Source organism: Paroedura picta, chromosome 7, assembly GCF_049243985.1.
Source record: "Paroedura picta isolate Pp20150507F chromosome 7, Ppicta_v3.0, whole genome shotgun sequence".
NCBI lineage: Eukaryota > Metazoa > Chordata > Lepidosauria > Squamata > Gekkonidae > Paroedura > Paroedura picta.
The window spans coordinates 104,068,857-104,096,131 of NC_135375.1; the positions used below are offsets into that span (position 1 = coordinate 104,068,857).

The window sequence follows — 27,275 nt, forward strand, 5'->3', positions numbered from 1 at the left end:
TGTTCCTGTCTGACACTCCTGGGAACTGGCGGCTCCTCGCCAATCCTTCTGCCTTCTACTCCCCTCTACCCCACCCCCGCCCGGCCCGGCGTCTGGAGGGCGGGGGCGGAGGGCCTTTTTCTCCTCCGAGGGGGTGCGGGGGCCGCCCAGAGAGGCTCAGGCGGGTGAAGGAGGTTGACGCCCAGAGCCCCCATGGCCTCCCTGACGCCGCTGCTGCTGCTCGTCCTGCAGGCGCTCGCCCTGCTGCCCTCCGCCGTCCCGTCCGCCCCGTCGGAGGTGACCGTGGCGGTGGTCGTGCCCGGGCGCAACGTGAGCTACTTGTGGGCCTGGCCGCGGGTGGCGCCCGCCCTGGAGCTGGCCCTGGAGGCGCTGCAGCCCCAGCTGAGCCGCGCCGGCCTCAACGTCACCATCGCCTTCGCCCCGGCGGACGAGGACGGCGAGTGCTCGTGGGTTTCGGCGCTGGAGAACAGTGTGAAGCTGAAGCTCTCCCGGAACCCCGACGTGCTGCTCGGCCTCGGCTGCGACAACTCTGGAGACGTAATGTGGTTCTTGTCCCGGCGCTGGAGGCTGCCCCTCCTCTCGGCCGGCGAGAACTACCGGCCTTTGGAGTTCTCGACCACCGTGTACGCCGGCCCGGGCGGGGGAGAAGAACTCGCGGCCTTTGTGGAGCAGCTGAACGGGCGCTTCAACTGGACCTCCCCCTTCGTTTTGGCCTTCAGTCGCCAGGCCCCGGACTTCCCGCACTATCTCCGAGGGTTGCGCGCCCCTTTTGGTTGGTCACGGAGCAGCGACCACTTAATCGAGCTCGACGCTGGGCTGGACGAGGCTCTCCGCTCCATCCGAGCCAAGGGACGGGGTGAGTCCGCCAGACGGAGCCTCTCGCCGCTGCCCGCCCGGCAGGAGCCACCGTGGAGGTCGGCTGGGAGTCCGGGGCGGCGGCAGCGGCGGGGGGGTTGGCAGAAGAAGCGAGGCTGGGGGGGGGGGAGGTCTCTCGCCCTCCGAACCGAGGGGAGGGTCTCCTCATCCTGACCGAGGCTCTTCCCAAGGGTCTAAGGCACAGTCGAATCCAGAAGACCAGAAATGGATCCGGGTGAATGATCCGGCTTCTCCCCCTCTGCCTTGCTGCAGAGAAAGTCAGAACACAGGAAGGGTTTCCTCTTTTTTTAGTGCCTGAATCTGGATCTCCACGTGACAGTGGTGAGCCATACATTCAGGCCAGGCCAGAAGAAGATCTGCCAATCCCAGGGCTGAGTGTCCATCCCTGGTCTCGAGTTCACTGCCAGCCCATCACATCCCAGTGTTGTCTGTGCTGAACCCCCTTCTACTTCCAGACCTGCCCTGGGCACATTCTGGGGCTTAAAGTGCACAGTGTTTAATTCCCTGGTCGTACACAGTGCCCTGGAGGCTTTCCAGAGCGATATTCCCTTCCGATTGTTCTGCTTGTCTCCTGCTGCTTCTTGCCTTCTTGAGTGTTTTTTCTTGCTCGTGGTGAAGTCACAGATGTGGCCCTTAATTACCCAGGCCAGGCTTCTCTGCTAGTGCAATTAGTGATTGGTATTTCCATAGTGCTAGTGGCCAAAGGCCTCTCTGCTAGTGCAATTAGTGATTGGTATTTACATAAGGAAGGCCAAGCGTCAAAGAATTGAGGCTTTTGAACTCTGGTGCTGGAGAAGACTCTTGTGAGTCCCTTGGACTGGAAGGCGAACAAACCGATCAGTCCTAGAGGAGATCAGCCCTGACTGCTCTTTAGAAGGCCAGATCCTGAAGATGAAACTCAAATATTTTGGCCACCTCATGAAAAGGAAGGACTCCCTGGAGAAGAGCCTAATGCTGGGAGCGATTGAGGGCGAAAGAAGAAGGGGACGACAGAGAATAAAGTGGCTGGATGGAGTCACTGAAGCAGTCAGTGCAAACTTAAATGGACTCTGGGGAAAGGTAGAGGACAGGAAGGCCTGGAGGATCATTGTCCATGGGGTCGCGATGGGTCGGACACGACTTCACAACAAACAACATGTTCCCATCCTAAGATATAATGGGCCGGATGGGGGCACCCTCTTTGGAAGCCCCTAGGATTGGACCCCTTTCGCACGACTTCACACCTAACAATAAAAACAATTTCCAATTAACGTCCCTTTGAGGGAACCAGGAGCCCAAGGAAGGACCTCCCTACTTTGACCTTGCAGAGCGCCTTGGACAGCCTCTCGAGTCCAGCCTTGCAAGTTCCTTGCTTGCGTCTGACACATGCTTCTCTGGCCGGTGTGATTTCTCCTCAGTGGTCTACATCAATGCGCCCTTTGAGTTGTTCCAGCAGATGATGCGCCTGGCACACGCTCAGAATATGACCAATGGTGATTACGTCTTCCTCTACCTGGACTTTTTTGGTGGAAGCCTGGATGCTCCGGGGCACTGCGAGACAGTGAAGCCCTGGCAAAGCAAGGAGGGCCGGGATTCGGGAGGCCTCCAAGAGGCCTTACAGGTAAGTCTCGGGGGGGGGGAGGGGTGGCAATCCCAGCAAGATGTGCTGCCCCTAATCCCTTGGATGTGTTCTCATGTATTCTGTTGTTGGATCTGGGGAGGCTCATGTTTTCATATATGAAGCCAGAATGAGGCCAGCAGTGCTTCTGTGCATGGGCAGAGATCTTTCCCCTTATGAATGAATCATCACAGCCAGCCTTTTGGCCTCTACTCATGGCCAAGTTTGCCTTTGGGCTCTTCTAGGCTGAACCTTCCAAAGGAGGAGGACCTGCAGACCTGACCTCTCTGGAATTTTCCTTGGCTGGGTGCTTGGCAAGGGTGGGGGTGGGGAATGTGCGGGACTGGCCTTCACAGGTTGCCATTCTTTCTCTGTTCTGCTTCATGTCCTGTACAGGAGGAATGTCAAAAACCCTCAATTTCTACGTGAAACAAGAGCTCAAACCTCATTTGCACTTGTGACTTCACTTTTGATCAATGAAAGAAAGGCAATCATGGGAGGGGGCTGGGTTGAGAATACTGCTGTGACCCTCCCCACATTATATTGGCCCTGTTTGGGGTGACAGCACCAGCCATCTGAGACCATTGAGACAATCTGCATGATTCAAACGTAAGGTTTGCAATGCATCTTCCACCATCTTGTGAGCAGAACTCACATCAATCCAGCTGCTGATATAATTGGGATCAAAACCTTCTGGGCTTGAGATCCAGTAAATGGAGATCTTGGCCAGGCACAGCCCTGTTTAGCCCCACACCTCCACTGGGCCATGGAGCAGGGCTGAGGAGGGAGGCTGTGTGTGGGTGTTTGTGTGAGGCAGAGATTTCCTGGAGATCCAGGAAGGAATTAGCATTAATGGGTTGTGAGAAGAGGTTCCAAGTCAAAGAGCTGAAGGTCATTCAGAGGGCAGAAAGCAAGCAGCATAGCTGGTGTTGTGGAGGAGCCGGGGGAATCAGGAACTCAGCAGTGGGGAGACAGAAGCAAAGTCATGCAAGTGGTCAAGGGCAGAGCTCAGGAGGGGCCTGGGCCTAGCAAAAGGATAGAAGGGAGCCATGAGGGGAGACAGAGGGAGGCACACAGAAAATGTATTCAAGCAGCCTCAGCTTCTGCTCCTCATCAGGCCAGCCTTTTGGCCTCTTTGATCCTCTGAGACCTCCAGAGCTGGCCAGAGGAGGCAGGGGCCAAGGAGAAAGCAGGGAGGATGGGTAGTTCAGGGGCTGATAGACTTGGAGGGAGAGGTCTTTACTCACCTCTTCCATAACTCTAGAACTTGGGGCCACATAGGAAATACTTCAAAAGCAAATAAATGGTTGCATTCACTGCCAGTGGATGGAGCAGGAGCTAGACAGATTCATCCATGAGAGGATGAGAATAGGTATTAGCCAGGAGAAGCAGACCCCCCTCCATCTAGAGGCACCATACCTTTAAGCAGGAGGCAACACCTGGGAAGGTCTCTGGGCCCTCTTTCGTCTCTGTGTCCAGGGGAACCAGTTGGGGGCTGCGTGAGATGGGATGCTGGACTAGATCAAGCAGCTGCCTAATCCTTGTGTCCTCTCTGAAACACCCAGCCCAGGTGGTCTTTGTCTCCTGCCTGGTTCTTAGCTCCTAATTCTCCCCTTTCCTTTTTCTCCACTTGCAGACCGTGCTGATCATCACTTTCCATCAGCCCCAAACCCCCGAATACCAGCGCTTCCAAAGCGAGCTGATCCTGCGTGCCCAGAAGGACTTTGGAGTGTCACTCAATGACTCCCGGGTAAATCCACACCTCCCTGCCTCCCTTCTTCCTCTCTGCTTTGTTGTTATGGGAGGGAGCACATGGGCCTTTGGGAGAAGAGAGATCAGCCAGCATTCTGGGGCAAAACTCCCTTCTCACCTCGGCCTGGGGAATCTCCTTCCATGAAGCCAAAACAACCACAGGAGATTCCCCAGGTAGGGGGGTGGGAGGGGGCAGCTGTGGCTTCCCTCTGCAGGCCAGTCACCTGGGTGGGCTTGCTGGGGCCAGGTCAAGAGGCTCCCTTAGCCTTTATTCACTCCAGGCAGGTTGTTGAAATAACCTTCTTGGTGGTTCTCTCTTCTGGAAGGCAGTGAATGGGATCCCCAGTAATGAGTTTAAACTGCCAGGAGAACCATATTATCTAGTTATCAGGAAAATATATATTCACAGAATACTTCAGCAGTGGAACTGGCTGCCTCAGGAGTTGGTGAGCTCCCCCTCACTGACAGTCTTCAAGCAGGGGCTGGACAGATACTTATTCTGGATGCTTGAGGCTGATCCTCCATTGACGAGGTCATTGGACTAGATGTCCTGAATGACCCCTTACAGCTCTATGATTCTATGGACGTCCTCAGCTCCTTGTCACAGGAGGAAGAAGAAGAACAAGAGGAAGAAGAAGAAGAAGAAGAAGTAGTAGTAGTAGTAGTAGTAGTTGGTTCTTATATGCCGCTTTTCTCTCCAAGAGGCTTACAATTGCCTTCCCATATAATAGAGTGGACTTTCTCAATCTGAATGGGTGATAATTAATTTTTAATATATTTCATTTAAATTTGTTAAACTTTTATTGGGTGATATGACCAGATGATCATGGTGACTCTCCTCCCCCTCCCAAAACAGCCAGTGATGGGCCTCGAGGGGGTGGGAAGGGGAGAGGCCCCAGGTGTACACAGCTAAGCTCCCCAACCATATTCTGCACAATCATACAATGTCCAAGATCTGTCAAAGCCTCAGGAATGGTTCAGGGGTTTCTCAAGAGTAAAACAGTTGAGAAAGGCTACAATACAGCCTGGAAGAGAGGGATTTGCAGCAAAGTAACTTTTGTGTTCTCCAGCACACAGGTGGAAGAGGGGCAGATTGCCTCTAGGGATGCATCCCTCAATAAGTCGCAAGCCCCATGTCTTAGGTGGGCTGCTGTTTATTCAATTTTAGATCCGGCTGAATCCAGATCGATTTGAACTTGGGTCTTCCCCTATCTTACCCCCTCCCCAATGAAGCAGAAAAGTGTTCTGCACATGATTAGGGAAGCTCAGAAGGGGGGGAGCCAAGTGCAGAATCACGCCACTTCTGGAGTTTCTCAAAGCCTGAGCTTGCCTGAGGCAGGGTGGGGCCAAGGTGGGCACCTGGATTCTCTGCCCCTGAGAGAGAAGCTGCTGGTTTGGACCAATTCAGGATCCAGACTGCCAGGTGGTGGAGACACACCTCCATTCGTTGCCACCTGGCTCTTCTTATGGATCCACCTCCAGAGCTGTTTCCAGAAGGTCCTCTGATGGTGATCTCCAAGACCAAGCTAATGGCTGCCTGCAAGACAGGGGAGTTGGGTGAGGGGGATGGGGAATCTTCTCAATCTGTCTCTCTCTCTGGTTCATCCTAGCACAAGAACCTCATGGCCGGCTACTTCCATGATGGGCTGCTGTTATACTTCAGGGCACTGATGGAGACGCAGCATGAAGGTGGATCCAAGCGGAATACCAGCCTCATCCTGGAGAAGATGAGGAGCATTAAAGTCCCAGGTATGAGATGGTGGTAGAAGAGGGAAAGGGGGGTCTGGCTGTAGAGAGGAGCCCCCCCCCACCCGTAGAACCTTCCTAGCAGGGAATCTCATCCATGATTCATGAAGGGCAATTGGTGCCAGAGGTCAAGTGGAAATTATGTGAGTCGCCTTTCCTGCCCTCTCCCATCCAGGTGTCACTGGGATGGTGAGCATCGATGAGCACAATAAGAGAGAAGCAGATTTCTACCTGTGGAGCATGGCAGACTTGCAGAGTGGACAGTACCAGGTGTGTGTCTGTGGGGTGGGGAGTGCTGTTCATGGCAGGCAAGGGAGAGCCCCACACAGCCTCACTGGGTCTCAGCATTGGTTTGCATGTTCTCAAAAACCCTGAGTGGGATTGGGGGTCTCGGGGGAGGTGGGAGGGTGGGAGGTGAAACATCTGGCTGGGATTCTGAGAAGGTGGCAACAGATGTGGAGGAAGGTGCAGCCTGGATTTGTGATCAGAATCTGGCCTCTCCTTCCCTCAGGTGGTGGCTCATTACATAGGATCGGTGAGGCAAATAGATTGGCGTGGGCCCATCCATTGGAAGCAGGGGGGACCCCCTCTTTCCAACCCCCCCTGTGTCTTCAGCATGGATGACCCCTCCTGTGACAAAGGTGAGTGTGTTGAGGGATTGAGGGACCTGCTCTCACCTGCTGAGCCATGCTGGCCTTTCCTCAGCCCTTTCCGCTCCATTCTGCGGCCTCTGTTGGTGGCTCCTGTCTGCCAGGTGGGGCAGCCCCACGTTGGGATGCTCTGACACCTCCCAGGTGGCCTCCTGTTCTGCTCCCTGGTTGTGGCCACAGCTGAGCTTTCATAGGGCCTGTTCATGAGCCACTGAGCTTTCACTTAAGGTAAGTCATTGCACATTCAGACAGTGGGGTCAATACTGCACACATGTGTCTTCTTCTCACACACGCAGTGAGGAGTCTGGGTTTCCCCCTCCCACACAGTCCTGCCATCTCTGCTCACCAAGAAACAATCGATCCTAAAATATGCAAAGAACAAGCTGATAAATACTGTACTAGTTTAAAAGTCCTGCTGTTTGTTGTTCAGTTTCTTTTGTGGTATCATTGAGTTTTTTCATGTGTACACATTTCACTCAGCCTCATGGGAATTGTAGTATTCCCTCCTTGTCATTTAGTCATCTGGAGGAACATCAGTTTCCCCTTCTGCTCAGGTGCAAAAGTGCCTTGAGAGGGGAAGGAAGTGAGCCTGGAACTCTCTGAGCTTGCCTGCCAGTCTCTCACTCCCACCCCTGAGCTGCTTTCTGGGGCTTTCTGAATCAACCCTTAGGTCAACTTTGTGCCAGTCTGACACGTTTGTCTGCAGAGCAAGATGGGGCATTTCTGCCCACTCAACTCACCCCTGCTTGTCATGGCAGCCAATTCAGAGGCCCTGAAATTGGTTTGGGCCTAGTTCTTCTGCATGTCTCTTGTCCTCCTGTTTTTTCACAGCAGTGGAACCAGTTCATTTTCTTTCCCACATACCTTTCATGCTATTGTCGCTGGTGGTGGCATTTTTTTTAAAGGCCCTAAAGTATCAATATCATGTAATGACACCTGTCAGCCAGGTTTTCTGAATTCCCTTGCTTTCTTCTGTTTTTAAAGTAAGCCTCCAGTTCCTTCATTCCCTCCTAAAAATACGTCCACAAGGGAAAGGGCTAGAGTCTTTTAAAAAAACGAGCACTGAGAAATCAGAGAACATGACTGATTGACCATTTCAGGTTTGGACATTTTAGTGCCTCTAAAAAACCTGAAAAGTGAAACTGGCCATCTTGTTCAGTGTGGGGGGAGTTGCAGGAGTGGAGTGACGGTGACAGCAGCCCAAACCTCAGGAGGGGGGTGGGAATGACAGGACAAGCAAAAGTAGCGGAAACAATGCACCCCAGGAAGAATGGGGTTCCAAATTGGCTTGCAGAAAAAGACAAAGGTGGTCTCAGAAGAACTGCAGAGGGGATGGGGACCAGGAAAGAAAGAAATCTGGGAAAATATAGCACTCCCCAAAATACATGCGGTGATCAGAGAATGAACTGAAGCAGGATCCGGCCAGAACCTGCTTATCAAAAAGCCATGCGAAGAAGGCAAATCCAAAACTGCAAGAGAAGCCTAGTTCCTCCTGTGCCAGGACAGGCATCCTGCAGGCCATGCCCACTGGACCCTCCCCCTCCCCAGCTGGGCGGGGGTACGTCTGATCTGCTGAGCAGCCCTGCTTAGAGATGCTGGAAGCTTCACTGGCTCAGCTTACATTTAATCCGCTGAGCACCTCAAGCCTGATGGCCACATAAGTGCTTGCTTTTTCAAGCAGCAGGAAGTGAAAGGCAAGGGAGAAAGAGAAAGATACACCCAACTGAACACTGAATTCCAGAGACTAGCTAGAAGGGATAAGAATGCCTTTTTGAATGAACAGTGCAAACAAATAGAAGAAAACAATAGAATGGGGAGATCTTTTCAAGAAAATTGGAGATATGAAGAGAACATTTCATGCAAAGATGGGTTTGATAAAGGACCAAAATGGTAGGGACCTCACAGAAGCAGAAGGTGGCAAAATTATACAGAACTATACAAGAACCAGCTTAATATCCCCGATAACCACAATGGGGTAGTTACTGACATGGAGCCAGACATCCTGGAATGTGAAGTCAAATGGGCCTTAGGAAGTCTGAGCAACAATAAAGCTAGTGGTGGTGACAGCATTCCAGTAGAACTATTCAAAATCTTAAAAGATGATGCAGTAAAAGTGCTACACTCAATATGCCAGCAAATTTGGAAAACTCAACAATGCCTACAGGATTGGAAAAGGTCAGTTTACATTCCAATCCCAAAGAAGGGAAATGCCAAAGAATGTTCAAACTACCGCAGAGATCAAACTACCGCAGAGAACTAGAGATCAAATTGCCAACATACGCTGGATCATGGAGAAAGCTAGGGAGTTCCAGAACAACATCTACTTCTGCGTCATTGACTATGCTAAAGCCTTTGATTGTGTGGAGCACAACAAATTGTGGCAAGTTCTTGAGGAGATGGGAATACCAGAGAATCTTATTTGTATCTTGAGAAACCTATATGCAGGTCAAGAAGCAACAGTGAAAACCGGGCATGGAATCACTGAATGGTTCAAAATTGAGAAAGGAGTTCGGCAAGGCTGTATACTGTCGCCTTGCCTATTTAACTTGTATGCAGAGCATATCATGAGAAAATAGGGGTTAGATGAGTCACAAATTGGGATTAAGACTGCAGGGAGAAATATCAACAACCTCAGATATGCAGATGATACCACTCTAATGGCAGAAAGTGAAGAGGAACTAAAGAGCCTCTTGATGCGGTTGAAGGAGGAGAGTGCAAAAGTTGGCTTGAAACTCAACATCAAGAAAACGAACATCATGGCATCCGGCCCTCTCAATTCCTGGAAAATAGATGGGGAAGAAATGGAGGCAGTAAAAGATTTTATTTTCCTGGGCTCCAAGATCACTGCAGATGGGGACTGCAGCAAAGAAATTAAAAGATGCTTGCTCCTGGGGAGGAAAGCTATGGCAAATCTAGACAGCATCCTAAAAAGCAGAGACATCACTCTGCCAACAAAAGTGCATCTAGTCAAGGCTATGGTCTTCCCAGCTGCAATATATGGCTGTGAAATTTGGACCATAAGGAAGGCCGAGCATCAAAGAATTTAGGCTTTTGAACTCTGGTGCTGGAGAAGACTCTTGCGAGTCCCTTGGACTGCAAAGCGAACAAACCGGTCAGTCCTAGAGGAGATCAGCCCTGACTGCTCCTTAGAAGGCCCGATCCTGAAGATGAAACTCAAATACTTTAGGCCTCCTCATGAGAAGGAAGGACTCCCTGGGGAAGAGCCTAATGCTGGGAGCGATTGAGGGCAAAAGAAGAAGGGGACGACAGAGAATGAGGTGGCTGGATGGAGTCATTGAAGCAGTTGGTGCAACCTAAAATTTACTCCGAGGAATGGTAGAGGACAGGAAGGCCTGGAGGATCATTGTCCATGGGCTCGCAATGGGTCGGACACGACTTTGTACTAACAACAACAACAACAATGTCAGTCACCATGAGGAGCCTCCATTTCACCTTCTGCTCAGACACAGAAGGACCTTGGAAGGGTCACGGTCCATCTGCAGATGGGAGAAGGGAGCTGAGCAGTTGCCATCACTCCAATACTGTTGAATTTAATTGTATTTAACTTCATCTTGATGTATTTTCTTCATACAACAGAGAGAGGGCAGACAACAAATCCAAGTACAAAAGAAATAAAAGTATTGTCCTTATGGTGTTTTTAAAAATGTCTTTATTGTTAGGTGTTCATTTCATTCCATGTTGCCATCAGGGGATTATCATGCATGCACCTGTTGGCTCAGCCTCACGGGAGATTTCAGCCTCCCTCCATTGCAATCGTCCTGGGGAGCCTCAGTTTCCCCTTCTGCACAGATGCCAAAGTGCCTTGAAAAGGAGAAGGAAATGAAACTGGAACACCTCAACTAGTGCCTCTTTCTTCCAGCAGACACCTGAGCTGGGTGTTGGGGTTTCTGAGGGAGGGATTCTGTAGACTTGGCTGGGCTGATGCATTCATCTTCAGAACAAGGCAATGAGCAGATCCAGACCTGTGAGTGGAGCCCGGCTGGTTCTCTCTGCTTGAGGAGAGGCATTCTGCTTGCCCTCCCCAATGCAGTCTTCTGACTGGAGTGCCAGGCTGGTCGGCCCTAAGGAGGGATGCTCAAAGGCTCTCCGGTTCACCTTCCCATCCGCTTGCTGGTTGGAGCAGGAGTGGTCTGTTTCTTGCCAGGTAGTTCAGGTGTCAATGAGCCTCTCAAGACTACCTGCCAGGTGAGTTTTCACACCTTCCGACAGCACCGTGCACTTGGCAGCGTTTCACACATCCGGATGGGAGTCCTGCCTCCTCCAGGAAGAGCTGTCCTCTCTGCTCACTGCTCAGCAGTCAGCCATAAAAATGAAAAGAGAGGAAATAGAGAATGGGATTATGAATAAACACTTTTTAAAAAAAGGCTTACTGTTTTCATTTATTTAAGTTTATGTTATCACGGGGATTCTTGTGCATGTACTATTTCACCTATAATAATGGGAGCCGTAGACCCGTCTGCATAATATTTGTCTGGAGATGCATCCATTTCACCCTCTGTGCAAAAGCAAAGGCAGCTTGGCAGGCAGAAGAAGATGCAGCTGAACCAACACAGGTAAGTGTGTGGCTGCAAAGCTCTTCAGCGACTCCCCATGATGGGCAGGATTGGCAGATGCAGAATATGGCCTATTCCCCTGCTTAATCTCTTTTTACCTGACCCCAAGGAGGGAGAATTTCACCTGGCTGCATCCAGGGAACCAGTTCCTAGAACTCCAGAACTTTGGTGAGCCATTCTGGACTTTGACTGGGCTGAAATGGGTCACTCTCTGGTGTTTCCTGACTTCGTTGTGACTCTGGTGAGTATTTGAGCGGAGGAATTTTGTGTCCCAGAAGAGGAGGACAGATGACCCCCTCCAGTGGGAATGTGACTGTGACATCCCAGGGGGCTGAAATCACACCTCTGGGGTGCAGTGGAGATGTTTCCCATCAGGGGTGGGACTCAGAACCGTCTCACATACGGTTTTGCTGTTGCATCCCATGGGCAATCCAAGTGAGGGAAAGCAAGCCCCATAGATGGAGTGGAGGTATTTCCATGGGGTGGGTGGAGAAGATCAGTAGTCAAGGTCTAATTGTTGTTCTGTTTTCCCCTCTCTCCAGTCACCTGACTCAGCACCTCCATTGCAGCGAAAAGACGAGGTCATCCAACTGCCTGGAGGACAGCACAGCCACTCTGTGTGGAAAACCAAGGACTGTGGACTGGCCAGCTTGTGGACGAGAAAGGAAAGCAAGGGAAGTCCTGCTCTTTACTCCACTGAGTCTCCTGCCCTAATGACACCCCCCTCTGGGATCGCCTTTTACCCATTTTCTCATTGGCCTTCCTCCATCTCTCCCTGGGCAGGGAGGGTCACTATGGCCACCCTGAGCCCTGCCTATCTGAATTAACCACTCCCTTTGGTGTGCTGCATGATGCAATGTGGAGACTCCCCCCCCCTCAGGATCTCCTCACTCTTTGTTCTCTTCCTCTTTTCCCTGACATGCTAACCCACCGGGACCAGGGACCGCATGAAGAGGCATCTACTGTTTGGGGCATCTCTCTTTCGGGGATTGTGCTGTGGAGTCTTGCATGCTGAGGACATGGACTTCAACACCAGAGGTGAGAGGGGGGAAGTCAAAAGCAGCCCAAGACTCTCTCTGCCTCCTGGCCTCAGCCTTGTTTCTGGGGCCCCAGAGGGATCCTTGGCTCCTTTCCCTCCCTACCAGTGTCTGCTTACTGCATATTGCTGTTGTGTGGCTCTCTTCCCTCACGATCTACTTATAGGCCACCATCTTGCCCACTCCCTGCATGGGCTCCTCTGCCCTCCATGGTGGATAATAGAAGTGCCAGTCTGGAATCCCCTTCTGCAGCTCCCTCAGAGCTCACTTGCCCAGGCAGGCCACCCACTGGCATGGACGTTGAGACTCCTCTGCAGGGAGGGCGGCATTGCTGAGTCCAACAGAACTGGGGGGTCTTCCATTTCTTGGTTCTTTAGAGGGGAATTGGAGTTGAGCAAGGCATGTGGCTTTGGGGTTCCATGTCTGCTTACTGCATTTTGCTGTTGTATGGCTCTCTTCCGCAGTCTGAGAATTCAGGCAGCCTGAGAAGCACTCAGCAGAATTGGAGAAGGATGAGCAGCTGCCAGTCGCTGGCCTTGATCACTACACCGTCTGCCTACAACACAAATTCCCTCCTGTCAGCTGTTTAATTGTTAAGATCGAGTTTTTCTGTTTATTATTCTTGTTCTTCTTGTATGTCTTTTGGGTTGCCCTGCCTTCACTTTGCCAGGAAATCCCTTGTTGTTAGTCGCTTAATTATAAAGGCTCAGTTTTTTCCATTCTTCTATTTCTACATCCTCTCGGTATGATTTTTCTATACTGATTTATATCTTATGTTTTTCCGTGTATGACATGATTTTGAATGGTTCCTTCTCTTCTTTCTTTGGTTTTGGAGGCTGGAAGGTTTCCCTGCAGGCAGAAGGTCCAGGGCCCTGTCAGCAGCCCCTGAGGCCTGGCTTGATGGCTGTAGGGAGGTCCTGGGAAATGGAATGAGGGGTGGAGAACCCGGGTCATTGGCACAGGTCACTCTCCCGGCCTCTAAAGAGAAGATATTCAACACTATGTAATTCTGTTGTTCTTTGCGCAGGGGTTTTGGATTTGTTCCCCCTGCATCTGTTTTGTTTTGTTTTTTGCTGCAGCCTAATAAAACTCATGAAATAATATTCTGTTTAGTGTGGTTTGGACCATATTCACAGTAACCTTGAAAGGGCCAGTCATATAGAAAAGAATCAGAGTGGGAAAGGATGGTTCAGTATACTTACCATTCCTGTTGAGTAGAGTCAGAGATCATTGACATGAGCCAGCATGAAGGGAGGTCCCAATGGGTCCCAAGTTGAAAGGCACTCAGGTTGGCAGTTTACAGCCCTGTTTTATGTATGTTTTGAGGAGAGGGGGATGTGATGTGGCCCAGGTGAACACATGATGGAATTTCCCATGAAGCAGGATGTTGGGCAATGCCCTGGCCAGGTCTGCAGATGGCCATTGACGGGCTTAGGCAAAGGCATTAATGAGTCTAAGAAAAGGGAGCCATCATGTCTCAGTAGGTCTAGCTGCTGAGTTTGGGAAAGAGATTTCCCCTTGCAGAGGGGCCAAGCATGAGTGATGTGCAAGAGAAAGAGTTTTGCCTAGTATCCCCTGGGCAAACAGGTTTTAGTCAAGCCACTGGATCAGCAATACAATGGGGTGGGGGTTAGGAAGAGAGCAATATCCGAGTCTGAAGGGACCTGTGTCAGGCAGAGGCTGCCGTTCTGAACATGTGGCTGAGAGCAATCTCTTTAAAATGGAGTCTGGCCTGGCTTGACAGGCCTTAACTGTGTCTTAGCTTTGGCTTAAGGCTAGACCAGTGGTCCCCAACCTTTTTATCACCAGAGACCGGTCAACGCTTGACAATTTTACAGAGGCCCAGGGGGGGTAGTATTTTGCTGAGGGACGTCGCCACTGCCTGAGCCCCTGCTCCACTTGCTTTCCGGCCCCCTGACTTCCTGCTGCCCGCTGGGGGGCATTGCCAGCAGCAACTGCGCAGTGCCATGCAGGGAGGGAGCCCCAGCCATGGCAGCCGCTGAAGAGCACCAAAGGTGAGCCGGCAGCAGAGTGGCAGGGCAGCCCCCAAGACAGCAGCTAGGGAGGAGGACGAGGAGGAGCCATGACCCAGTACTGACTGATCCACGAACCGGTCCCAGTCGCCGGCCCGGGGGTTGGGGAGCACTGGGCTAGACTATTGAGGGGTGTCACTGATTGATTTATTCAAGGCATGAGCTTTCGAGTGTAAGCTCTCTTCGTCAGACTAACTCCCTACGTGACAGTGGGAATATATAGCAAAAATTAATTCTGTTACATTAGTAAACTGTGTCACACGTCCAAATACAGCCATATGATAATTCTTTGCCAAAACAGCCAATCAGTCCCCTCAATTCAGTTGTAGTTCACAAAAACATGGGAGAAACAAAACTGTCAGTGATCAAAGGCTGGCCTGGCTTGACAGGCCTTAACTGCATTTGCTGCTGGCCCCATCTGTCAGCATACAAGTGTGAAACATTCCTGTTAGGGAATTGCTGGCAATTAGCTCATCCTGAAACCAAAGAGCTAAACTCAAAATTCCATTCTATTACCATTACCTTCAGTCACATTATCACAAATAAAATAAATTGTGAGGAATATGGATACACGAGTTGAACAAGGTTCGCATGAATAAACTATGAATAAAACTATGTTCATCTTAAATATACCATTGGAGTCAAACTGTCCTCCAAACCCCCACAGGCTGTCCCTGCAGGAACTGCTTGGTTGGCCTCCCCAGAGAACCAGCTGGAGGTGGCAGTTGGAATTGGCAGTTGGAGGGGGGATTCCAGCTTCCAAGGGGTTGATCCGGTTGCCATGGCTCCCTGCCCTGGGCTCTGAGACCCCCAGAGGGCATCAGGGGCTCAAGGGAGGCAGACCCTGCTCGATGCCACTTGCTTCTCGCCTGCCCACAGGGATTTGCTGCCTGCCACCCACTTCTCACAGGTCAGGGACAGGTCTGGATGCCACTCTGACCCCCCCCTCCCGCTTTCCCAGCTCATTTCCCACCACCAAAAAATGTTGTGAGAAGACTGGACATGATTCCTGGAGCCCCAAAAGACATTTTGTGTAAATGGTTGCCTTAAAAACAAGGTTCTCAGACCCCTGTATGATTCGAAGAAGGCTGCCCGATCTCCTGCCCCGCCCCTCCATTCCCAGATCATTTCCCACCTCCAGAAGACAGAAACGGGGCTGTGTTTTATCTTCCTGATCACAAATTGACTGTGACACTTTAAAGATTTTGTTTTACCTTTGACAATGTAGATTTGTGAGAGCAATGCAACATGGACCATGCCATTTAAAAAAAAAATTATTCAGAGCAGGAAATGGAGAGGGAAGAGTGGGTGCAAAGGTCGGACAATGCTGCAGAGATTACTGCGCCTTTCCCCCACCATACAGGCCTGCTCTTGGTTGCTCGCTGATTGCTCACTGATAGTACGCAAGATTTAGGGTTGGAAATCCAATTACTGTGATTCCCCTAATTGTGATTGGACAGCTACTGGACAGCCTCAGGATGCAGATGACATCATGTGGAGGGTGTTCTAAAAGCTGCCAACATTCGAAGGCTGTCCAGGGGCAGATTCCTCATGCGGAAATGGTCTGAGAGTTCTGAGGCACACCTGCATGTGGCTGGGAAAACCTCCCTGCTTTAAAAAGAATAATCAGCATTTTTCATCTCAGGCATAGACAAATCAAGATTCCTGAATAACTCTGGGTCCAATAATATACTGGTACCAAGATCTAAGATTTTTTGGAAATATTGAGATCTTTTTCAAGACCAATAGACGCAAACTGCTCTAATCTCTACATTGTCAGTGGTTGCATAACAGGTAGTGGTACAACATTTATCTCTAGCATTCAAATCTACTTCTGGTGGATCTGCATCAGTGGGAAGCTTCTGATAAGTTTGCAAATATGAGCTGCATTGTAATCAACATCTGGTAGTATTTCCCTAGTGATGACATCAAATCTTTCAAAGTTATCTGTCAAAGTTTCCATCCTCCTTTTGCAGAATTTGACTTGTTCTATAATGCTTTTGCAAAATCTCATCCTGCACAATCCACATAAAAATACCTCCTGGATCTTCTTTGCAATTTCACGGTGTCATGCAGAAAAGCTTACATCAACATTTCCAGTAGGGAATTTACAGCTGTTAGATTTGTTCCAGTTGGGACAGGAGCCCCCTCCGGGTCCCCCTCTCCGCCTCTCAATCCTTGGCAATCCTGGAGAAATCCCTGGAGAGTTTATGGATGCAGTCTGGGAGTGGAGTATGGGAAGAGAGATCTCAATGAGCTGAAATGGCTTGATGTTTACCTGCCAAAGCAGCCATTTTCTCCTGGGTAACTGATCTCTGTCTCCTGCAGAGGATTCATAGTTCTCGGTGATCTCCAGGCCCCACCTGGAGTTTGGCAACCATAGGCAATCAGACCCATTTCCAGCCTCAGCAAAAGACACAGCAGATTGGAATAAACCTGGGTCTAGACACTTGGGCTCTCCAAAGCATTTCACCTAGAAGAGTCAATAATTCATGCCTTTAAGCTACCACCATTCTTCCAATAGTTTTTCCCTCCTTATCACACTGGCCATGAAAACAGTGCCCTGTCCCTTTAACAGGGACTTCTAGCAAAGGAAGAGGAGTTTCTTGACCCAGAATACAAAATACATTTTTAAAAATCTAAATCCCCCAATAAAAGGTGTATCTCAGATTATTATTAAGGGGGACACATCTAAAACTTGCACACAAAAGCTCACACCTTAGATAAAACCATTTTGGACTCAAACTTTGTTTTAGCAGCCCAGAGTCCTCCAAACCCCCACAGGGTGTCCCTGCAGGAACTGCTTGGTTGGCCTCCCCAGAGAACCAGCTGGAGGGGGCAGTTGGAGGGGGGATTCCAACTTCACATGTGTTGATCCGGTTGTCATGGCTCCCTGCCCTGGGCTCTGAGACCCTCCGAGGGCATCAGGGGCTCAAGAAGAAGAAGAAGAAAAGTTGGTTCTTATATGCCATTTTTCCCTACCCGAAGGAGGCTCAAAGCGGCTTACAGTCACCTTCCCGTTGTCACCAGGGGAATTGATCTCTGTCATTGAGAGATGAGCAATAGTTTTCGACGATGGCCAGGCCCCACCTGGAGGCTGGCAACCAGAGGCCTCAGCAAAAGACACAGCAGATAGGAGTGAACCTGGATCTGGACAGTCGGGCTTGCCAAAGCATTTCAGCCAGAAGGGCCAATAATTCATGCCTTTAAGCTACCACCATTCTTCCAGTAGCTTTCACCTCCTCATCACTGTGGCCATGAAAACAGTGTCCTGTCCCTTTAACAGGGATTTGTGGCAAAGGAAGAGGCATTTCTTCGCCCAGAACGCAAAATACATTTTAAAAAATCTAAAATCCTCAATAAAAGGTGCAGCTCAGATGCATATTAAGGGGATAGTCAGAGGGACACATCTAAAACTTGGTATGCACATGAATGCTCACACTTTAAAGGAAACTTTTTTGTCATTAATGGTGCCTCTGGGCTCAAACTTTGTTTTGGCAGCCCAAGGTCCTCCAAATCCTATCAATGTGCTTATGTAGGAACTGTCCATTGGGCCTCCCCAGAGAACCAGCTGGAGATGGCAGTTGGAATTGGCAGTTGGAGGGAGGATTCCAGCTTCCAAGGGGTTGATCCGGTTGCCATGGCTCCCTGCCCTGGGCTCTGAGACCCCCAGAGGGCATCAGGGGCTCAAGGGAGGCAGGCCCTGTTCGATCCCGCTTGCTTCACACCTGCCCACAGGGATTTGCCGCCTGCCACCCACTTCTTGGAGGTCAGGGACAGGCCTGGATGCCATTCCTCAGCCTTTGGGGCCCCAAACCTCCATCTTGTGGGCCAAGGTCTGGCCCCAAAGTCTCCACCTGTCCCTCCTTTGGGCCCTTCTGAGACCCTTTTGTGGCTCCTGGTGGGTGGGGGTGGTTTCAGGTCCCCAGTGCCCAGACCGTCTCATGTGGTCCCATGTATTAGTTGGGCTGGAAGAACGGTCTAAAGCTCCAATTGCCAATTTCTTCTTCTCATACCTTTGGTAAAGAGAATGGCCATTTTAAACAGTCGGGCAGTGCAGAGGAGGAATGACGAATAAGGAACAAATCCCCATCTTGGGGAGGGTGGCGGGGCTGAAAGTTCCCAGGGAGCCCTGCGTGTGGCGGGGAGAATAAAGAGTCACATGTCAAGTGTGTTGCTCTCGTCGCCATTCCCAGCAGCACTTGTGGAGGGTGAGAAGTGTGAAAAGGTGGCAGACAGAATCAAGACAGCAAAAAGGTGAGGAGGGGCTTGGAGGCGAGATATTGTTTAGCGTTATGCCATTCAGCTAGCGTAACGCTATTTCTTCTGATGTGCAGAAATGCCTTCAGTGGTCACTATGCTTGTCGTGTGTGAAGCCTCATTAATGGTCAAAGGATCCTTGGTGAAATACATGGAATTTATTTTTGTGAAACCACAGCGAAAGGGAGTTGTAAGGATTTTTGGCTGGCATGAGCATCCAGGCTTCAGACTTTGCCATTGTTTTTGACCTGGGAACTCCGGGGGGGCAGGGAGATAGCAGTATTTCTCAGTGGGAGAGTTTAAGTAGGAGACAGTGACCAACAAGTCCCTAGGTGGCGCCTCTACAAACAGTCCGTGGTTGAAAAACCATCTCAGTGAGAGACAGATTGACGCCGTGGGTATGAAAGAACGTGCAAAGGTGTCTTCCATAATTGGAAGTTTTTGGGTTTTGACCAGGGATCCTCAATATTTAGCCTCAATATCTTCTCGAGAATGGGGGGGGGGGCGTCATTTGAGAGCTTTGTTATAAATGCTGCTACATTATAAGAAGAAATATGAAACGGAAATAAGCATGCTAAGTTTTTAAGAGGAATGATTTTACACAGAATTCAGTAGAATTTTTTTTAAGGGTTTATTGTTTTAAGGGATAAAAGAATCTGGCGTGAATGTAAGTGCGACGAGGCACTGTGATTTATTTTCAATGTATAGTCTCATTAAGGATGTTTAAAAAATTGTTTGAGGTTTTAAAGAAGGATTTCAATATGCTTAAAAATTCACTACTGCCACCTCTCTCCCTTTGCAAGATTAACAGAAGAAAGAAAGGGTAGAAATCTGGAGCACGCTCCCTCTCCCTTCTGGTACTGCCCTCCCCTTCCTTCAATGTGTTATTTCATCCTTTGCCCTTAGACTATAAGACACCAGTTAGTCCAGTTGGTGGATTTACAGATCGTATAACACCAAATGAACAGTTTGTAATGAACGTTATAAAGTCATCCTGAGCTGCAGCAGAGCATATGAGAGACTGGGCATTTTTCTTTCTTTTTCTGGAGGAAAGAGGAAAATGGGAGCTAAAGATTATAGGCAGCAAGAAATGGTTTGAGGAGGGATATGAAGAAAGGTTTTACATACAGGGAAAATAAGCATTTATGAAATATAAAGTAATAGCCAAGTGAAAAAGATTTGTGGTTTGGGGGGATTAAGCAAATATTTGAGATTTGTTGGAGAAGACATATGGAATTGTGTGTACATGGTCTTTATGTTAAGAGAATATTTTAAGAATATTTTATCATTTAAGGCTAGCCCCAATATTAAGGGATCCTGATGTTTGTGATGTTTTGTGTGTGTTTTAATACCCAGGGTGCTTGCGTATTGTTGGTTTAGGCAGGTTTCAACCCAAGGAGAGTCGTTGACTGGCCTAACAAGGATCAGCACAACCATATATGTCCACATGATTCTATGGAAGAGAAAACTCTTGTCCAAATGCATCTGCTCAGAAGCAGGATGAATTGTCTTAGCCTAAGCTTTAAGAGTGTATATTTAGTTGGATTGGGAAATGCTTGAGTTTTCTTAAACATAAGCAATTTAGATATAGGTCTCCTTTGGGGTGAAAGCCTCTGGGTAGGACCTGGAAATCCCCTAAACTTACAGCTCATCTCCCAGCCAAGGTGATCAGTGTGCGGTTAGGCGGGGAGGAATGGATGTCTTGAAATGTAGACTGTTTGGCTCTGTGACTCCAGGATTTCCACCGCCACATCTCCAGTAGTTCTCCCCGCCTGGAACTGGCAACCCAATCCCAGACCCCATCCTTTGCCAAGGATCAGGAAGGAATCTGGCACCCCTGCTTGCCTTAAAGTTAACAAGGGGGGGGGGTGATATCATAGGATATCACAGGATATCTGAAAGGTTGCTTAAAGGTTTTTGTCACCCCTGTGTCCGTGCCCCAGATGGGCCACTCAGGTGAGTCCGCCTCTCCCCCCCCCCCTTCCAGATCCTTAGCAAACTTTGGGAAATGCATGGACATTTTGTGGGTGCATTCTGGGAGTGGGGTGTGGGAAGAAAGACCTCAATGAGGTGAAATGGCATAAAGTCCATCCCCCAAAGCAGCCATGGTCACCAGGGGAACTGATCTCTGTCATCGAGAGATGAGCAATAGTTTTAGACGATGGCCAGGCCCCACCTGGAGGCTGGCAACCATAGGCCTCAGCAAAAGACACAGCAGGTAGAAGTGAACCTGGATCTGGACAGTCAGGCTTAGCAAAGCATTTCAGCCAGAAGGGCCAATAATTCATGCCTTTGAGCTACCATCATTCTTCCAGTAGCTTTCGCCTCCTCATCACTGTGGCCATGAAAACAGTGTCCTGTCCCTGTAACAGGGATTTGTGGCAAAGGAAGAGGCATTTCTTCACCCGGAATGCAGAATACATTTAAAAAAATCTAAATCCCTCAATAAAAGGTGCAGCTCAGGTGCATATTAAGGGGATAGTCAGAGGGACACATCTTAAACTTGGTATGCACATGAATGCTCACACTTTAAAGGAAACTTTTTTGGCATTAATGGCGCCTCTGGGCTCAAACTTTGTTTTGGCAGCCCAAGGTCCTCCAAATCCTATCAACGTGCTTATGTAGGAACTGTCCATTGGGCCTCCCCAGAGAACCAGCTGGAGGTGGCAGTTGGAATTGGCAGTTGGTGGGGGGATTCCAGCTCCCAAGGGGTTGATCCGGTTGCCATGGCTCCCTGCCCTGGGCTCTGAGACCCCCAGAGGGCATCAGGGGCACAAGGGAGGCAGACCCTGCTTGATGCCGCCTGCTTCTCACCTGCCCACAGGGATTTGCTGCCTGCCACCCACTTCTTGGAGGTCAGGGACAGGCCTGGGTGCCATTCCTCTGCCTTCGGGGCCCCAGTTTCTCTCCTCAGGGGAGAAAACCTCCATCTTGTGGATCAAGGTCTGGCCCCAGGGCCTCCACCTGCCCCTTTTTGGGCCCATAATTAATTTTACATATTTTTAAATATATGGTCCTGTTGACCCACCCCTCCCAAACTGTCCAATGACAGGCCTTGAGGGGGTGAGAAGGGGGGGCGGGACCATGTCCACAGCTCTGCCTCCCAACCATATTCTGCATGGTTTTGCCACTGCTGGGGTTTCTTGAAGCCTGAAGAATGTTTCAAGGGGTTCTTCTCAATGTTAAAAAGGGTTTAGAAAGATGGCATTACACCATGCCGGTTCTCACATTGGGTGGGAAAGGAGGAAAGGAGCGGGTAGGTAGATGGGAAAGTATAAGTGATACTGGGGGAGACAAAGTTAGACTTGGGGTAGAAGGGTGATAAAGGGGAGAAGCTGCCAAAGGGGAAGGATAAGTGAAGTGGTGGGGGAACAAGAAGAAATACATCGGTTTGTGGCAGAGAAGGAAAAGGGAGAGGCTACCGCGGGAAAGAGAGATGACAGTGCAGAAAAGACATGCCGTCTTCCTAGCAGCCTCAGTGGAAGGGGAGACTGTTAGAGACAGAACATTTTGAAAGTGGAAGAAGTAAGAAAGAGGTAGACCAATGGTGGGAGGGTAGGGAAGGGTAGATTGTAACACGAAATTGATAACAGGGGAGACTGAAAGAGGTAAGAAAGTGGGGGGTGGGGGTGGAGAAGGGAATTCACGTGAAGGAGTTGCCAAGAGGAAGGATAACTGAAGATGCAGGGGTCAGAGAAGGAAGGGTGAGATAATAAGATGGAGTGTCTTCCAGGGAGAAAGAAAAGGGATGATGTGAAAGAGACACAAAGTCTCCCTGGAAGCCCCAGCTATTTGACCTTTGCTTCCTGAGGCTTCTCTTACTTCTGGGAGGTGTGGCAGATTGGCATGGTCAGTTGGCATCACTTCCTGGTACCTTGAAGCCTGAAAAAATGTCAGTGGTACCTCCATAGTCAAAAGGTTGAAATAGGCTGCTCTGGTGAATCTTCGAATTCTTGTCTGGAGGCAAGGAACCTGGGCTCATAGGTCTTTTGAATCACTCACCATCTCTGAGTCCCACAAGCATGAGGCGCCACCGCCATCTAGTGGTTATTATGAGGAATGTCACACAGTCTTGGGAACTGCTTCGGAAACTTTCATTAAATTATTCCAGGGAGAGCATCTGACCAGACTTTTACCAAATTCATTTAGGCACTCAGTTACAAACAGGATTTGGTGGATCAGGTTAAACCCCTGGCTTTTTCCAATCCTGACAAGTGTGTCTTTTAAGAAACTGAAGATGGTTTTATCTGTTTGCCCCCCCTTCCCTAAACATTTCAAGGAGTCTGTGAGAGCAGAATGGGCAACAGCTGGCTTACTATAGTTAAAAAATTCTCCCTTTCTTCCAGACTCAGTTGTGGAAGACTTAAAGGTCACCTTGCTCTGATGGCTGCTCGGCATTCTGCATTCTTGTAAGGCATGGAAATGATGCTTTAAAATACCCCAAAGACTGGAGGGAGGGGAGACGCAAACTGGTACTCAAGATGAGGCCTTCTCTCTAGCTGTTGGACTTCTGAAGTTCAACTTCTGCAGAACCATCATGGTTGGGTGACCTTTTGCAGAATCTGAATCCGGATTACCACCTGCACACCTGCACAAAGATGTTGCTGAAGATACAAATGGCAGCGGAATTTGTGTTGGATGCCTCTCAGGACGTCCTCCAGCTCCAAGCCCAAGCTCAAGCAGCCAACATTGTTATTAGTTGTGATTTGTGGCTGAAGCACTGTCAAGTGTACGTCCTTTCAAAGTCTAATTTCTTGCCTGAAGAACTGTTTGGCCAGAACTCTGGGGATCTGGCTCTGGACAAGGTTTTGGTCAAAACCAATATTGAAAAGAAGGCTACACCATCCAGCTCCTCCTCTTCTGACTGAGACAAGGACTCACAGAGCAGGTTACGAGTTTCCTTTCCCCCCATTGACCCTTGTTCAGCAGAAGGGGCAATACAGACAACAGAAACAACATACTGGAATAGAACCAATAAAACCTCAAACAGGGACTTCCCATCACCCCAGAGCAGACAACCACCAGTTCAACAAAAAAATCCAGGTCCCCCTGATTATATGATAATGGGGTTGGCTTCAATTGTTTAGCAATGTAGCAATGTTTGAAATCAACCCATGCAGATGGGTCAGGCACATTTTTTTTAGCAATCACAAGACAAGAGTTTGTAAATCATCAGCCCTTCAGATATATTCCTTCTCTGAGATCCAGGAACCCTCTGCAACATTCCCTGATGTCCCAGACCACAGCACACGCCATAAAACTGGAGCAAGAACAAGTGCTGAGGATCTGTTTTTCAAAGTCGTGTCTTATACCCTTTTCCTGGAGCCAAAGAAATCAGGCTAATGGAAAGCCAAGCTGGATTAGAAATCTCTCAACAAGATGGTAATCAAACACAAATATCAAATGGAATCTCTCATGTGAATTCTAGAGGCAACTTTCTTTTTTAACCTCAATCAGCCTCAGGGAAGCATACCTACCTGTTCCTACCCATTCTACTTGCAAGAAAGTAGGATCTGCTTACCTGTGACATCCAGTGCAGTTTCTAGGCTTATCCATCCCCTTACATCCGATGTAGTATCTGGGCCTAGGATTGGTACAGTTTGTATGTTAACCTTTGAAGCGGTGGCATGGCTGCAGTTTGATAGGCCTCCCCTTGGCTGATGGCCCCTTGGTCCTGGAAGGAAGTCATCTATCCTGGGTCAGAGAAGAAGAAGAAGAAGAAGAAGAAGAAGAAGAAGAAGAAGAAGAAGAAGAAGAAGAAGAAGAAGAAGAAGAAGAAGAAGAAGAAGAAGAAGAAGAAGATTGGTTCTTATATCCCACTTTTCTCTACCTGAAGGAGTCTCAAAGTGGCTTACAGTCTCAAAGTGGCTTACAGTCGCCTTCCCTTTCCTCTCCCCACAACAGACCTCCTGGGAGGGGGGTGAGACTGGGAGAGCCCTGATAATCCTGAAGAAAAAGAGTTGGTTCTTATATGCTGCTTTTCTATACTCCTAAGAGTCTCATGGTGGCTTACATTTGCCTTCCTTTTCCTCTCCCCTTTCGAAGTAGGTGAGGCTGAGAGAGCCCTGATATTCCTGCTCAGTCAGAACAGCTTTATCAGTGCCGTAGTGAGCCCAAGGTCACCCAGCTGGCTGCATGTAGGGGAGTGCAGATTCAAACCTGGCTCGCCAGATTAGAAGTCCACACTCCTAACCACTACACCAAGCTGGCTCTTGGTGCACTCCATAGACTCAGACCTCACCATGGTCCCAAGGCTATTCTCCTTCAGCATGGAGAAAACCTCCGTCAATCAACACGAGATTCCAACACAACATTCCTGGGTCACCTGGCAACCAACTGCCTGAAGGTACGGCCTGGGAAACTGAAGGGATTTGGCCTCTCAACAGGATCAAACCTTCCAAGGGTGCCTGGTGCAATTTGATAGTCCTAGTTTGACATCTGGAAGAGGTTCTGTGTCAGCTACAGAGAAATGAAAAAGGTGGTCCTATTGTCTACCCTATGTATGCACCAGGCCATGAACTGAACCAAGCAATGGGTAGCAGCCAAAATATATCAACCTCCTCAAGGAATACTAGCCATAATTCCGAGATCATTAGAAAATGGGCTTTGTGATGCTTGAAGAGCTCTTCGAGTTCCACCCAATGCCTTTTGGCAACCACAGGGTAGCAGCTGCCTTCCAAAGGCTAGTAGACTGGATCACAGAATCATAGAATCATAGAGTTGGAAGGGGCCATACAGGCCATCTAGTCCAACCCCCTGCTCTACGCAGGATCAGCCCTAAGCATCCTAAAGCATCCAAGAAAAGTGTGCATCCAACCTTTGCTTGAAGACTGCCAGGATCCTAGCAGGGAGCCATGCCTTTGTGCTGTCTGCTATCAATGAAATAAGCATGTCTGGCCCTGATTGAGTTGTGTTTGTAGTATCGAGAGATGTGCCTCTGGATTCTATATCAGGTGAGATTTAAGTCCCTCCCAACCAAAAGCTATGAGGATTTCATGAGCTACAGTATTGGGGAGTTCCTGTGAAAGATGGACAGCTGTGTCCTCGGCCTGAGAAGGTTACTTCCTTGGAAGACTGTCTGCTTCTGGCTAGTAAATGCCAAATGCCACCATTCCTTCTTGGACAACTACAGTGGGTTTATCCCTCACTTTGCCTCCCAGGTTCTTTCTGTCTCTGGTTGCTTGCAAAAAGGCTTCACAAAACTTATGGTTGTCTCTGTCCCATTCTAGATACCTTCTGCATGGATGCCTCAAACTCAAGCTTCAAAGCGGTCCTCTTGCAGAAATGGGAAGGGCAAGAATTCCCAGTCTTCTTCCACCATAGAACATGAGCTGTTGGGGCCCTCTGCTATTCATACTTGTGGCTGATCATGCCCCCTTGTGGTGGATGTGTCACAGCATCAAGGGCCATAATGCCAGTGCTCTCAGAGCCCAGCTACACGTGATGCTCAACACAAGGGTGGTCGAGCACATAGAATTCCATCCATGTTCTTTTTACCCATCTTCTGCACACTCATGCTTACATTCACACAAGCTACCATACCTGTGCACCAACGAGCCACAGATTTGCACTGATCACAGTTTCAGGCATGTTCCCAATTTACTTTTTTTCTTTTTTTGGGGGGGAGCAGTCACTGTACAGAGCTGCTACCACCAATGGACAACAGATGGCATGCATGCGCCAAGTCTTTCTTTGATTCCTTGAGTCCAGGGGCACCTTTAAGACCAACACATTTTAATTCAAGGTGTAAGCTTTTGTGTGCTCCCACACTTCCTCAGATACAGTGTCATCAATACATGATATTGTACATGAAAGCTCATGCCTTGAATAAAAATGTGGTGATCTTAAAGGTCCTACTGGAGTCTAAATTTATTCTGGTGCTGCTGCTTCAGACCAACACGGCTACCCACTTGAATCTACCTTGATTCCCTGGTCATTTATTTTTCCCTGAAAATGTTACCAGCAGATACTATCAGGGTACCACTAGCAGTTGGGTTGGTATTACCCTGACCTGACACATCAGGGCATTATTATGATCTATCTCTCTAGAAGAAGCCCCCCTCCCCCTGCCAACTAGCCAAACCAGCCCACCCACAAACAACCTGGCAGATCTGTGCCAGGAAATTTCCAACCCATCATAAGCTGCTTCGGGTCCACATTGGAGGTCAAGAGGTTTTCTCACTCCTTGCAGCAGGGTGGCTACCTGGGTGGCCAATGGGGCAAGCACAACAGAGATTCTCCCATTCTGAATCATTGCCAGAGATTCTCCCATTCTGATCACGCCACACCTTTGCCTGAGGCCGCTAATTGCATTTGCTGTCTTGTGGATGTCTGCATTCATACTCCTACACTGGGTAGATTCCGCTGTAGGGTTACATTTGTCTACCTTCTTCCTTTACTGCTAGTCTTGGAGCCTGCAGTCTACGTTGGCAAAGGCATCTTGGAAATCGGAAAGTATTATGGACTTTCACACTCCTATGTCAGGACTGGAGGATGAATTGAAGGTCAGATATCTGGCCACAGTCATCTGTGAACTATCCCGATTGGCCATTTGTGCATTTTTTTAAAAAACCTGGGGAGACTCCAGGTGGATTCCGGAGCAAACAGGCCCAAGGTGCAGGGAGCAGTCAGTAGGAACAAGGGCAAAACATACCCTTGGGTACTGCAGTGTTGTAGTTTTGGACACGCCAGCTAGAGGGGTCGGTTCTTGCCATACTTAAGAGATGCCTTTGATTGGAAACGTGCTCACC

At 49.3% G+C, this 27,275-nt stretch overlaps 1 protein-coding gene and 1 long non-coding RNA gene across 3 annotated transcripts; one reads left to right on the forward strand and one right to left on the reverse strand.

Annotated features, from left to right (window-relative positions):
- Positions 1-9: 9 nt before the first annotated feature.
- LOC143841505 (atrial natriuretic peptide receptor 2-like) lies at positions 10-13,335 on the forward strand. 2 transcript variants are annotated; one of them, XM_077345883.1, is made up of 8 exons: positions 10-856; positions 2,274-2,476; positions 4,110-4,223; positions 5,836-5,974; positions 6,147-6,241; positions 6,483-11,436; positions 11,738-12,233; positions 12,697-13,335. In XM_077345883.1, exons 1-6 carry the CDS (start codon positions 193-195, stop codon positions 6,753-6,755), a joined length of 1,488 nt encoding a protein of 495 aa, XP_077201998.1. In that variant the 5' UTR covers positions 10-192; the 3' UTR covers positions 6,756-11,436; positions 11,738-12,233; positions 12,697-13,335. The 2 variants fall into 2 exon arrangements, with proteins under 2 accessions (XP_077201998.1, XP_077201997.1); XM_077345882.1 differs by having other exon boundaries at positions 6,483-12,233.
- Positions 10,275-25,275, reverse strand: LOC143841507 (uncharacterized). Its single transcript, XR_013232706.1, has 4 exons — positions 24,767-25,275; positions 24,047-24,219; positions 14,899-16,738; positions 10,275-10,928 (listed from the first exon to the last, which is right to left on the reverse strand). It is a non-coding gene; the product is annotated as an uncharacterized LOC143841507 (long non-coding RNA).
- Positions 25,276-27,275: the final 2,000 nt, after the last annotated feature.

Coding starts and splice junctions, on each gene's coding strand:
- LOC143841505 (XM_077345882.1), top strand. CDS start 193: ATGGCCTCCCTGACGCCGCTGCTGCTGCTCGTCCTGCAGGCGCTCGCC. Junction 4,224..5,835: donor TGTCACTCAATGACTCCCGG/GTAAATCCACAC, acceptor GGTTCATCCTAG/CACAAGAACCTCATGGCCGG. Junction 6,242..6,482: donor TGCAGAGTGGACAGTACCAG/GTGTGTGTCTGT, acceptor TCCTTCCCTCAG/GTGGTGGCTCATTACATAGG.